This window comes from Micrasema longulum, unplaced genomic scaffold (genome assembly GCF_059751315.1).
Source record: "Micrasema longulum isolate JH-2025_06_02 unplaced genomic scaffold, ASM5975131v1 h1tg000438l, whole genome shotgun sequence".
Classification (NCBI taxonomy): domain Eukaryota; kingdom Metazoa; phylum Arthropoda; class Insecta; order Trichoptera; family Brachycentridae; genus Micrasema; species Micrasema longulum.
Window position 1 is genome coordinate 154,579 of NW_028277638.1, and position 15,313 is coordinate 169,891.

At 30.1% G+C, this 15,313-nt stretch overlaps 1 protein-coding gene across 1 annotated transcript in view; it reads right to left on the bottom strand.

The window, feature by feature from the left end:
* Positions 1-4,042: 4,042 nt before the first annotated feature.
* LOC148281537 (spermatogenesis-associated protein 20) overlaps positions 4,043-15,313 on the bottom strand; it is a 232,790-nt gene continuing 221,519 nt past the window's right edge. The window contains exon 6 of the mRNA XM_088226546.1: positions 4,043-4,087. Coding sequence (XP_088082672.1) covers positions 4,062-4,087 — 26 coding nt within the window. The 3' untranslated portion in view covers positions 4,043-4,061. The remainder of the gene's footprint in view (positions 4,088-15,313) is intronic.

Below are 15,313 nucleotides of genomic sequence, written 5' to 3' on the forward strand. Positions count from 1 at the left end.
AAAATAAATTTTATTACACAATTTAACAAAGAAGAAAAAATAAACGAATTTGATATGAAGAAGTCACTCAGATACCAAAATAATATAAAAATTCCTAAATCCCAAACAAGTCATGGTTAAAAAAAGTTTTATTTTAAAAGGAATAAAAAATTACACCCATCCTCCCCAATTAACTAAAAATTATTAAAACTAATTTATCAGAAAAAAAATTCAAAGTAAATTTAAAGAAATTTTTTAACCCGAGTAAAAAAAGCATTATATTTTCCTTTGTATCATTGTTTTCTGTTTTCCTTTTTATTTCGTATGATTTCATTTTTTTGTCATGTATATTCTAAATTATATAACTTCAAATTACTAAATAAATATATCAATTTATGCCACTCTCCAAGCACAAGACCTAGTTTCAGTTTCGGAAAACTAGTTATAACAATTTAAAAAAATATAATAGTAGAATGTAATAGGAAAAAAAAAGAAAATATGTACGATTCATTTGAAATAAAACTCAAAACATTACAATACATTACAAAATAATAAAAAAAGTTTTGGAGGCAATTTATCATAGTGTGTTAACAAATCATGTGTTAAAATTTTAAAAAATAAATTATTTGAGTGACGTGAAAAATGTAATAAAAAAGTTGAACACTGTACAATCGTCCTAGAACAGGTTTTTCTAGCCGAAAGGACTCTTAAATTACCTTTGTATATAAAATATTTTATTAAGTAAATATAAAATAAATATATTCATACATATTCAGTCACACATAGTTATTGAAATTATAATATCAAATCATAAATTAAATGAATTGACATTTCCATGTTTGTTTGCTAACATGTGAAACCGTGGAAAAAAATAGTAATATTAAAAAAGCTTTGTTTAAACCGTACAAATCGTCAGAAAAAACAATAGTTTGCCTCGTTCCACTCTATCTTACATAAATATTTACAAAATTCAAGAGTTCGTGTTCAAAATTAACATCAATATTCAATCTAAAAATTTGCCGAAAATCACTAATTTGTGATCATTTAAAATACTTTACTATACCTTGAAGATACAATACTTTTTTAGTTCATGGATTTTTTGCCAGTACACTGTTGGCACAGAGTAAGCGTATATATATTTTATAGTATATTATTTTTCACTTTGATGTATATTGTACGTCTGATGTCTGGCAACATCGCATTTGGACATTTTCTGGGATGGGCAAGCTGCTTCACTACACATTAATAGTCTAGCTCTTCAATGGGAATTTTGGACATAAAGTTAATGAACCATAAAAAAAAATATGCATTTTAGATTTGTTCTTAGTGACAAAGAAAAATTATCTCTCTTTATGTAAAAATTGTAATAGTGCTGTAGTGTCCCATGTGTACGAAGAAAAATAGGGCTAAGTTCTTTTATTTTTTATTATTTTAACCTGAAGTTATCAAAAATATTATTTACAATATACCGAGTTTTTTTAACAATTTTATATTATTAAGTATCTATGAAATACTGCTTATATTTTTTTTTTTAATCTATATAAGTATATGTATTATACTTAGTTTAGTAGCATTGAAAATATTTTTTGATTCCCGCGAAAACGGTCCATTACATTGGTTCTACCCTGATACGTCGTGATTTGGTAAAATTTTGAACTTTGTGACCGTTTAAATTTAAATAAAACATCGTCACAAATCTTGACGTCTCATTTGTCAAGGCCAGACATTTCGCGTTTTAGTAGACATAAACAATTTTATTTTAAAAGTTATGTATGAAATCATTTCTCCACAATATTCATACTGATTTTGAAAATTCAAATAATTTTTCTAAATCCATTTCAAATAATTTTCATTAATATTCGTAGTATGTGATATTTCCCTATTGTACGATGTAATTGTATAGCTACTGAATTCGAATTTATAATTCAATTTTTATTATAAATGTATTCAAACATTAATTTAACAAGAACGTTAAGCCAATTGTGATGTGAAATAAAACCCTTTAAAAAAATCAAGAGGATTGTTCATAAAAAAATAAGTTTTTTTTATTTATTTATTGTAGGATTACTTAGCACTGTAAAATTTCTATTGCATACTACTTTTTTGTATAATAAAGCGTAGGTTATGCGTATTTTATAAGGTTGTTATAATTAATTAATATTAAAGTTGACATAAATATCGAACGCCTAACGATTACTTAGAATTAAATTTAGAATTAGATAAAACAATAAAATTTAATAATTTATCGAATAGTTCGTTTTTCAAATGTGAACCCATTACCTTAAACTACATTTTCGATGCCATACAACCCATGTAAGGAGCCGATATGTGTTACGAAGAAAAAAGAAGCGTTCCGTTTCAAAAAATCATTAGTTTCACCGGCATGGTATTGATTAAACATAATAATATACATTTTTGGACTGAAATGGGATTCCCATGTCAAAAATATCTACCAACAGACAAAGATACTTTCTTTCAAGGTGATGCCAATGCATGACATAACCAATACTATTTTGAATACGTTAAACTTTTCTGCTCACACAAATTAAAAATACACATTTGGTCATGATATTCACAATTACAATACGCGTTACTCGGGGAATCTTCATGTGTCAAACTTAAGAACGACTGTCTCGGGTCATGTTTTAGGTGTTTTAATATTTATCTCCTTTTCAGTCTTTTCACACCTACGGGCACCGTTCTGGAAGACCGTCTACGGTGATCTTTTAGCTTTATTCGGCAAAATTGAGGGACGCGGAATTGACGTTTAAGGAGTGCTGACTAACGATACGGCCTCCTAAAGAACACCTAAAGCTTCACCTCTAGACACGCCTGTGCTCCGTCAATCTATTGATCGTTAACTATTAATTATTACTATTGTAATGGATAACTTATATAGCGTATTACACAATTCCTCAAGCGCGTTTTACGAAAGTGATTATATGCAATACTGAATTAAATTTGACTTAAAATTTAAGGAGTTATTTTTAAAAAAACAAATTATTTTGTCATCACACGCTGAGAATCTATTAAAATTTAAATTTTGTAAAACCATAAATAAACATATACTACATGAATGATTGATGTGTAATGTTTATGATATAGGTTTGTATGTATATCTACGATCATAGCTACAAAAAATGAGAACATGATTTTTTTTGTCAGCATTCCTACTGATAAAGGTCAACGCACGCGCCTGTATATTATATGTTTTATTAATAATAAAAATTATTTCACGCTGTCTGATAAATTGAGCCAGCCATGTACACGAACATTTTAGGCAGCGAATGTAGTGAATAGGGGCTTTAGTACAGAACATGGCGAATCAATGAAATGTAAAACCGAACGTACCTCAGGTGAGCCGAGGTGAGGTGTGTGGGTGTATCCCCGTGTTTACCCGTGCCGTCTAGGTGTGCGAGTTAGGCAGGGGAAAACGGGCGTAGAAGGGAATGGATCGATGTGGAGGAGTAAAGAAAATAACGAAGTGTTGAAGCAAGTACTGTTGATTTTTTCATTGAAACAAAAACGAAGTACTTGGCGGTTTATTGCCACGAAGTAATCTTCCAACCGATAAAAATAACAAACATATTACAAAAAAAATAAAGAACATCTTAGAGAAGGTAATATAGAAGTTAAGGCATCTACAGGGTTTATACCTTTTTTGTAGACAAGAACTGGATTATTGCCATAAAGTAATTTTCCAACCTATAAAAATAACAAAGATATTACAACAGAGATAAATAACATTTTATAGAAGGTAATATAGGAGTCTAGGCATCTACATTGTTTATACCTATCATTGGCTGGTTTAAGTGGCCAATTTACACACTGTAACATTCGCCATTCTGCCCGTAATTGAACATACATATTTATTCCTTCAATTCTTTCAACTGTTGATGTTTGTGAAGTTAAAGAGCTGAAACTTTTATTTATGCGGGTGAGATTAATATAATTAAATTATCTTACCTACATTTAAGCAAAGCCTAAAATATTGCTTTTTAATTTCTATACTTCTTCATGGACCAGGTGGATTTATCAACAATATTTTGAGCTTGTCCAATATTTTGAAGACAAGAACTGGATTATTGCCATAAAGTAATCTTCCAACCTATAAAAAAACAAACATATTACAACGAAGATGAAGAAAATTTTAGAGAAGGTAATATAAGAGTCTAGGCATTTACAGGGCTTATGACCTGTCGTTGGCTGGTTTAAGTGGCCACTTTACACTACTTCACTTTTTTGCCCATATTTGAACATATGTATTCCTTCAATTCAATTCAACAGGCTACAGAAAAGATGGGTCGACGACATTGCCTCCATATCCGGTTAAACGTGGATGAAAAAAACGAGTGATAGGAAGGAATGGAGACGTTTGGAAGAGGCCTTTATCCAGCAGTGGAGAGAAAAAGGCTAAATTAGAAAAAGAAGAAGATTCCTTAAATTCCTTTATTTGTTGATGTTGTTCATTTGTAGGTAGGAACGATTTAAATGTACTTCAAGACGACGATCTCGTCTATATGTGTAATACTGTTAAAGTTGCATAATTTGTTGTATTGGATTCTATAGAAAACAATGAAATTGCTTCATCAGTCATCGCACCTTTTCAGGTGAAATGTTTTAGCACGTGTGTGTTATCGATTATGAACTATGAACCCCACATATCTAAATACATACCAATTTTTATTCAATCTCTGGAATATTTAGATGTTTGATCAACTTTTAATCAATGAACTAATGACCCTCCTAAAACGAATAATCGTTCAAAAGCGACATGGTTTTATTACTGGTCGTATTTGTCATACTATTTTGATGCAATAAAATTAAAAATTAAAAAATATTATTCTGTAGGAGAATTGTATTGCGAGTGCACTTCAAAAGATGCACCAGGTGAATGCCACCGACTTTAATAACATTTTTAACAAGGTGTGCAATACTCAAATTACTTACAAAAACTTAGTCGTTTAGGAATTTGAGACAAACTCTAAATTATAGCAGTTAAAATTAACTTCCAAATCTCTTTTTTTTTTTTTGCAACATGTGGACTACCCCAAGGATCACATTTAGGACCATTTTTGTTTTTAAAATATAACATGATTTGACCTTATAATATTCCTAAAGGACTTTGAAATTTACATATTTAAAATAAAGACGTTTTTTAATGTTTCTATCAACGATATTTTGAGTGCGTTCAAGTGTTTATAGACAAGGCTGGATATCATTATCTATTCCAAGGGCATATGTTTGAACATAAAAATAATGGTGAATGTTACGCAGTGTGTGAAGTGGCCACTTAAAGCAGATGGATTTGTCTTTGGCGATTTAAACAATCACTTGAATATACCTAAACTTATCTCAAGGTCATTATTCTTTTGTCTTGGCTTTAATCTATGTTTACTATTTTTTCTTAATTTTTTAATTTTAATTTTGTTTATTAAGAAAAACAACTTTTCATGCTTGTCCTATTGAAATTTTTATCTTAAGCTTGTAACCAAATGAACTGTACAGTCTATAAATAAATTAATAATTTATAATAGTTGTAGGTATTTTTTCAAACATTTTAAGAACTAATATTTTATATCAAAATTTATCAAAAATATGTTTTAACAAATTGATTTTAAATGTTTCAAGGTTTTTTATTTCTTATATTTCTTCATTTTACAGTTTTAAACTCTTGCACAGTGAGTTTTAACACTGTTTTTTTTCTTCATTGGTTATCTTCTCTTTTTTTATTTTTTGTATTAAATCAGTCTTTTCACTCACACTCGTCTCACGAGTCTCATGTACAATAATATGTACTTACACACGCATAGAAACATGACTAGTTAACGACACTGTAAATTAGATATAAATTTACAAATATGCAAATTATCAAACACATCCACACACACCTCATATATCCCCACGGTCAGATACTCTTACTGACACACTCAATAGCAAAATACAAAATGACATTTAAACGTGAATCATGGTTTAATTTCATTTAAATTGAAATAAAATAACCTTAACCACTTATAAATAAGTTGCATTATTAAAATTTTATTTATAATGATACATACATAGTTGGTGCTTCAGATATAAATTTTATGTAATGCAATTTAATAAGAAATAGGTACCTTATAAATCATAATAATTCCTTTTCCGTATTTTGCGGACGATTAGACGCATCGGACCATAAGTATGCTCCAGGTGCATAAGGAGAGCCTCCCATCGGACCGTATTACGGGAAGGTTAAGAACAGAATGCCTTGCTCTACAGAGAACTAAAACTACCACAGCCAAAAATTATTATACTTACATAGGACGAGAGCTTTTCAATAATTTGCCACAAAATCTACGTCAAGAAATAAATTACGGAAAATTTAAGGATAAATTAAAGAAAAGCTTCTTGACATAATTAACATTCACAGTATTTTGAAAATGGAGATGTATGTTTAATATGTGCCTGTGTTTAAAAATTTATAAATTTTGTGTTTTTATTTAAAAATTTATTGTTATGTGTTATGTTTTCTCAATTTTTTTAAAATTGTTTAATTTTTTATTTATTTTATTATTATTTTGTTTTGCATTTTTTGTTTCTTTTTTATGTTATTTTGTAAACTTGCCAAACACAAGAGCCAGACTCTTTTTTGGCAAGTTTCAACCTTACGCGTCCCATTTTTTTACTGAATGTATTGTTAATTGTTTATTTATGATAATAAAATTTTTATTTAATAAAAAAAAATAAGATGCACCCCAATTTTTGGTTGAATTTTAACAGTAAAAAAAGTATGTTTTGTAGACCGAAAAATACGATAAACGAAAATGTATTATTTATTTACAGTCAAACCACGAAAATAACAAAACATAAAAACTTTAAAAGCTTTCATTGTACCCCTCACTGCAGTATTGTCAAATTGTGATCAATCAAATACACATGGTCAGTGCAAATACTTTTTTCTAATTTCCCAGCGAGATAGTGAAGGAATACAGTGTTATTTCAATTAAGACCACGGCCACAAGTTTCCGATTCCGCTTCGAAAAGAAAAAAGAAGTTAGTAATACAAACAAAATAAATATCGACACGAAACCCCTATACATACAGCTACTTGTAAATATTACATAGTATACGTTTTTTTAGTTAACTTGGGGCCTTACTAATAAACTTGGTATAAAGTGACTCCTAGGCATAGTGGTAGAATAAGGATGGTTTTTCCATCCTCCATCCCATCCTTATTCTACCACTATCTATGCTTATGCGTAACTTTAAACATACCAGGTTTATAAATAAGGCTCATAAAGTTTGTACTGCTAAGCAATATATATGCGAGTCTTTACATAATAAATCCTATGAATTTACCCGTACAAAACGAGTCGGTCCTTATCTCGTTAGATAGTATCGAACATTTAGCCAATTATGTATTTGTGGCACTTCAGAACAAACATATTTAAATAGATATTATATTGAATATATTCGGGACCGCTTCAGACAAAGAAGTTAAGCGTTTTATAATGGATAAGGGATTTGTTATGAAAACAATATTCTGATAACGTATATTATATTGAAGATAACCAATCTTGGTATAATAATAACGATAACTCAAATTATGCCAAGCATTTGATAGAACACAAACATTCATTTTATTTTTAAAAGAATGTAAAAATAATTTATATTGCCCTTAAGGCCAATAAAGTAGCCAACAAAGCCTGTAATTTAACATGTTTATTTTTCATGTGAATTCAACTTTTCATTCAGAAAGTTCGGTCTTATTTTAGACAATTAAAGATAACTGGACTCTCAAAGTGACTCTCGAAGTAGAGGCTTTTGAAATGTGGCTTCACCGGAAAATGCTGAGAATCCCGTGGACAGATTAAGTGACTAACGTGGAGGTGTTGAGATGAGATAGTGCCGAAAAAGAACTACTGTCCTCAATAAAACAGAGAAAACTCGCATATCTGGGCCATATCATGCGCGGAAGCAAATATACGCTCCTACAGCTGATAATGATGGGAAAGATCGAGGGAAAGTGTGGAGTTGGAAGGCGACAGATGTCCTGGCTGAAAAACATCCGCGACTGGACGGGAGTACGCGGGGTTGAGGCACTGTTCCAGTTGGCGCAGGACCGGAATGCCTACTCTAGAGTGATTGCCAACGTCGGGGAGACCTGATATGGCACAGAAAGAAGAGAAAGATAACTCTATTACCGAATTATGTACCGGCACCTGAAGCATAACTTATACCCTCGTGTAACAAGAATGATCAAACTACACTACGATCGGTGTACCAATTGTTACGAAAATATTTGTAACTAATTTTTATTATATTGAACCATCCTGTTTTTATAAAGTTACATTTTTTCTGAACCACCCAAGATTGCTGAAATCCGTTGAAGTTGGTAAAAGTGTTTCTTTAATAACTTTATGTTATTCATTAAAATTTCGGGACAAACAAACATCTCAGTTTGCAGTCACCAGTTGCAAAGTCCTTGATTACACGTGCTAATGGCTAACGTATTTTTCTTATATCTCTCCCTTCAACTTGCTGAAAAAAATGCCTATCATTTCACATAATAACGAGTAATTTAACTAGCCTGTCTTCATATAATCCCTGAAGAGCCAGCGCCTCAAACTTCTCGGGTGACGTTCACGTGAGTAACACTGTATGAATGTCTAAATTGGTCTTACAACATTGACAACTTCAAACTCATTAGACCTGTGGTGAAATTCATATTTTAAAATAATAGCTGTGTTTTTATAAGATATTTTCTCGGGTGCCGTGATGTGTATATTGTGTATACAGTGTAGTGGGTCAATAAGTAAAAATCGTTTCACGCTAAGTAAAAAGCCTTAACACCTTAGGTAGGCGTTCCGCAATTTACCCATTTTCCGTCAATTGTTAACCCAATCTACGAACTCTTCCGAGTTCCCTGGTGAACTACTGCAGCAAATCGTGCTTTGCTATGACCGTCGGTTGATGTCTGCGGCTCCTGTGCAGTTCAATTCTTGGATGCGTTTTCACCTGCACCTTTATTGATGTCCGCCGGTAAACGAATTGCCAGGGCGCGCGTGTCTGTGGGCGTTCACTTTCTTCTCATTGCTGACCTTCCGGGTGAACAGAATAATAAACAGGTGCCAAATGTCGCAAATCATCCATTTGTCGAGTGATTATAGACCAACTCAAGATAACCTCTTCAGTCATATACATCATTTGTCCGTCGTTTTATCACGTCTAGTAACATGTTTGTAACTACCAAATCTCGTCGTTCTTCTTTATTTAATTTATTTACATTTCTCTTTGTATGCACTTGTGAAATAATTTCAAATCGACAGCCCAAGAAAGATCCCACTCCTGATGAAAAAGTGATTTTGCAGGTAGATTAAGAGTAGTATAGTGATTGTGTAAGCATCCACTACTTATATTCTTATACGCCTTTTATTCAATATAACAGTGGCGCCCCACGTTCTTCCAAGAACGTACAAAACTAGTTGCGTTTTAATATTTACAATTCCTTATATAAAAAAATCATATACTAATTTTAATTCACTTTGGTAATTTTATTTTTTTAAAACAAAAAATTGCACCATTGTTTTGCCTTATTAAGGCATTTTCAAACGAATGTGAATAAAAAATAGACTGAAGATCCTTATTCAATAAAACTATTAGAAAATTAGCAGTTAAGTGTACGGCTTAGCCTGTCATAAGTATGAAATACCTAGTTAAAAACAAAAAGTAAAAGTTAACAATTTGAAAAATTATTAATTTTTTCATGCAAAAAAGATTCTGTTTTTAAAATTGTTACTATCACTTACGATTTTAAACTATTACTAACGATCAAACAATTTGGCCTTAATGATTTGAAATTTATATAATTATGTTTAGCAGAAATTGATAATGTTTTAGAAAAGTAAGTTTTTACTGGTTTTGTGAAAATATTTAATGAATTGATAAACATCTAGATAATTAATATAGTAATTCTAGGAGGGCTTTAAAAACATATAAAAACAATTATTTTATGACTTCAGTAGCTGATATAAAAAATAAGGAATATAATTAATTTACATAAATATATTTATTGGAATGATTTTTTTTTTAGTTTCAAAAACTTACCGGTATTGTAAAAAAAAAACTAAGTGATTTGAGTAAACGCGAATCAGTGTTTGACTTTTATGTTAAAATGATAAAATAAACGCCAACTCATTGAATAAATAAATAACATTAATGCTGAAAATTAAGATGTCGTTAGCATATAGCACATTTTTATATTTACTTGCTATTACAATTACATTTCTCTTTTTGCGTTTCTTATTTCATATCTCACCAGCTGTAGTTGACATTTGTAGGTTATCCTGATATTCCGTCCGGATTTAATATCGCTATTCCTAAAAGTAAAAATAAAAATGATTTTGTAACTCGTGAGACATATTACAGACAAATCCCCGTTTTCAAAATAAAAGGGTTACGAACACTTACGTTTAAGAACATGTTTTATATTTATGGTGCTTCCGCGGAAAATATAAAACAAGTTAGCGAATGGGAATCCTTTGTGGTTGTCTTTTAAGGGATAAAAAAATTAAAGTGGTCCTTTGTATGTTTAACCATGCTTAATATTTTAACAAGAAAACACATTTTTTAAAAATTGAATATCAACGAACTCGTGCTGTTCATAGAATTGGTATATATTTATTTTATTTTTTGTATCCTTACATTCCTATATTATTTCCTCTGTATACGTTTTAGTTTATTGGGTAAACTGTTATTTCGTTACTTTAATTTATATTTTATACATCAAATCTCAAATATTAGTAAAATTTTACATTTGTTTTATTTTCTTTTAACATAAATGTAATACTTCTATTATATTGTGTATTTGGATTATGTCAAACTATTTTTTTTTTGTTTATTTTTCCATACATATTTACATGTACATAGATATTTATTTTAAAGAATACACTCTAAAAAAATACATCTTAAAATTAAGCTATGACATAATTTGGAAAAAATGCCCACAGAGACTTCAGCGTCTGAGCGTGGGCAATTTCTGTTTTAATAATTAATAATTATTGTTTCTGATTGTTTTTCTCATTATTCTTCTAATTTTTTAATATCGTTGTTTCATGATATGTATTTTTTTTTTTTATATATTCCTAAGAATGTTGTGATTTATTGTAGTTTAATCAAAGTATAAAATATTGAATAGTGAACCCAGGACCTCAAGCATAATTGCAACGCAGCAACTCCTACTACAATACGAGTTGAACTTATCTCCACTCGATTTAATTTTTCATGAATTTTACCTGAGAGTTGGTATAAAATCAAAAACATTCGACTGAAATCCCATTTGTTGAACAAACAAAAATGTATTTTTTACCCTCTCGGACACGGTAAAACATTTATACATGTTACAATGTTTTCGGATACTTTGTCAAGCAAATCAAAAGTCGAAAGTAAAACATCCGAAGAACGATTTTATTGTCTTTCACTCCCCCACGTTTTGATTCCGTTTGTGATTTAGTAAAAACAATTTGAATCGCAAAAAATAGAGGAAAATTCACTGTCAAAAGTTTTTCAATTAAAGTAATTGGCCAAAATGAGAATCCCTCTAGTCGGGTAATACGGTAGTAAATTGAGACAAGACTAGGCGCAGAGATGAGGTTAGCGAGGATTTTAATGAAAAAAGTGAAACATTTATCTTCGGAGCTTTGTCATTTATTACCTTTTTCTAAACAACCCTTGTATTCACGGTAAATACCAACTTTACGTTCATTTGATTATATTAACAAATCACTATTAATTATAACATAATTTTTATACTTTCTCAACCCGAATTCAAAGGTGCGTAGGGCAACAAAACATATTTTTATGTTTGTATTCCGTTGTTTTTATGTCCTTGCCAGGGAGAATGAAAGATACTCTTCTGAGTATGAACATAGTATCCATGCGTCTTAACTGTGGAATTATCTCCCATCTACTATCAAAGATGTTTATATTGTATCTATGGTTAAATCACGCCTAAAGAATTCAAATATATTCAATTTGTAAATACAACGATATTATCCTTTCTCTTTCTTAATCTGGCCTCTTTTCTTCTTTTTTATTCCCTTTTCCATTTGAAGATTAGTACCGATAGTTTGTGTTAGTAAATATTAGTATATAAATACTTACCGACTTTATCTATCCACCCGTTTCGAGACGTAGTAGTCCCTTTGTCATGACACTAACAACACTTACATGCAAATACTAAAATACACTTCACCGTAGTATACAAAGTATAAATGAAAAAATACATAAATTACAGGTAGCTGTAGAGGGGCGCAAACACCGCCGCGTCCAAACATGCACTAAAAATAAGGTTGATAATACTTAGTGGTATCTTGGAGAATTGGCAGGAGCTTGGAAAGGGGAGACCGCAAAGCCAACGCTTTAAACGTAAATAATACAAGTACCGATATTAATAAATTTATATAATCATATTGCTCGTTTTATTTTATCATCTATTTTATTTTTTCTCGGATATAATACAGTTTAACGGAAAAATACAGTTTATTTAATTGGCCGGTTGGAAGAAACTACTATTAATTAATAAGCCGACCAATGTACAATTACGTTGATAAATAGTTAAACAATTTTAAAAATAGAATCAGAGCTTTTAAGGAGTGTTTTCGACTCGATGACCACTATCTGGTAAAAATCCTTATGAAAAAAGTCCACCTTGTAGAGTAGTAGCCGAAAAAATTATGCAATAATATTTCGGTTCCATGAAAAATTTTCTTCCAGTCTTTTTATCTCGATCCTATTAAAGAGGAGTATTCTGACACTGTAATGTAATTATTTCGCTCGTATTGGATTGATATTTAATAAACTGCGTATTGCGTAAATACGTCTCAATTTGTCTATTTTCTGGTTCGATCGATCATTCTACACGCTATATTACTTTCATTATTTTGAATGATTTTTTATTTTTAGATAACCGAAGATTTAATAACAGTAGAGTCCAATTAAAGTTTGTCACAACTATGGAATACAACACTTTTTGTTAACATACTAATGAACGAAAAAAAATATAAACGAGTTATAAAATAATTACGTTCTCAAAGCGTTAGGACGAATGCAAAGGATGAGGAAATATTAGGATTAGGATAAGATAGGAAGAAGGGATTCTGTTGAGGAGTTTACCCATAAAGAAAGAAGACAGGGTAATACAAGGACAGTGATACTTTTTTAATAAGAGTAGTTTTAATAATTCATGTATAAAATTAGAAGTTTTAGATTGGAATATATAAAAGGGTAGAACAAATCTTGTTATATCTTTTGCAGCCACAATTAATGAAGGAGTTTTGAGCGAAGTTTTACGGTCCATTTATTTTCAATTCATTTGTTGATTTTTCCAAAGTTTTAGAATTTATCTAAAACATTGAAGTTTGTAAGTGAAAATTCTTGATGGAAGTTCATTGTAATTTATTATTGAAATAAAAGACGAGTGATACTTTAATCCGCAAATTTAAAATATCCAGTGACCGGTTTCATCGCTTTCGCGACATCTTCGAGACTGGTATCTTTATTAAGAAGTTCAATGTATTTATACAAAACAGAGGTAAGGATATATAATTCAACGTTATATGAAAATAAATTAAATAAAATTATTTTTATCTTAAGGATCATTATAAAAACTTTTTCTTCGGGTTAGCTAATGAGTCGATATAATGCTATTTTAATGAGTTTAAGTATTTTATTTTATTTTTAGTGTCGCATCCTTCGTGAGTGTGATTTTCAAAAATAAAGTATCACTCGTCTTTTATTTATATAATAAATTAGAATTTATCTTTTTTTTATTCCAGTAAAGAGGGTGAATGGTGCAAATGCAAAGCCAATTTCATCATATAATAAAAAAATGCATATTTTCATGAGCAATATAAATAACAGACAAAAAAATTTCAAATAATCCCTTAAACATAAAATAATAAATTGAGCCAAAAGGTGGAAAAAAAAACAAATAAAAAAACTTTTTTTTTTATAAAAAAAAAATACGTTCTACCCAAATAATTTAATTTCTGGGTCATTTTCAACGAGTTGTATTGCCGGCCTCGCGGTGTAGTGGTCAACGCGTTTGCCTACGATGCTAGAGGTCTCGGGTTCGATTCCCGACATGATTGACATGAAATATTTATTTTAAAGGGTGTTTTACACTAGAATATTTATAGTTCCTGGACTGGTACCTGGAGGTAAGTCTGATCATCTCACCTCAATGTAACAAAAATAAACAAGTTGCGCTGCGATTGGTGTACCAATGCAGTGCCCTGTGCACCATTAGGTATGGAAGGGGAATGATGATGATGTAAATAACTCACTATTAGAAAATGGAAGCCAAGTTGGGGTAGAGTGGAGACGAAACTCGGACGCCTGATTCGTGAGTCTGCAACCACGGGACCACAATCCAATTCAACAAATAAAAATTATTGAATTTTCACATAAAAAAATTTAATCAATTATTATATTCAATCATGAATAACGCCCGTATTGCCAGTATACATATATCCTACAGAACAAATAATTTTAATTTTAAATTCTGGAATAAATTGTAAGCAGTAATCAAAGAATTCTTTTTTTTATTTGGTGGTTATTTTTTAGAACTCCATGGTAAATCTCAATAAATAATTTAAACACTGGCTGTTTTTTTTAATTTTTATAAAACAAAAATATGACAAATTGTTTTGCCTTTTTGATCGATTTTCAAACAGATGGACGATTCTGTTCGCTGCGAGTCATTATATACAGTTACTCGTATACAAGTCTAGGTACAAGTATAGCTAATTAGTAGACTCAAATTAGTGATTGATGACGATTTTAATGACGATTTTAACTATTAAAAATATCCTTTAAACTAAAGGCTTCATTATCCTAACTATACCTCACAATACATTAGAACCGCCACACAATGTAACTGCGGACGTAATTAACAAAATTGCTTTATTTGATTTCCCTAGTACAATAATTATTTAGAGTGTATAGAGGAACTACAACTCTTTTCAAATGTGTATCAAATGAGAAGTTGAAAATAGAAGTAATATTAAATTAAATATTTAGTTGAATGAGTGTATAAAGATTGTTTAAATTTATTACATTTAAGTGTTTTTTTAATAAATTTCGGTACACATTTACAATATATTTTCAAATATTGAAGCGAAGTGGAATGTGTTTTTATTTATAAATCATTTTTTCAAATATCACATGTACGGAGTAAACTCATGTAAATCATTGGCAGTGTGATTATAAACTAACAAAAAACATCAAATATTGTATTGTTTACAAACATTACGAAAATTTAGCTAAATAAATATGAGATATTTTAACATTTAAC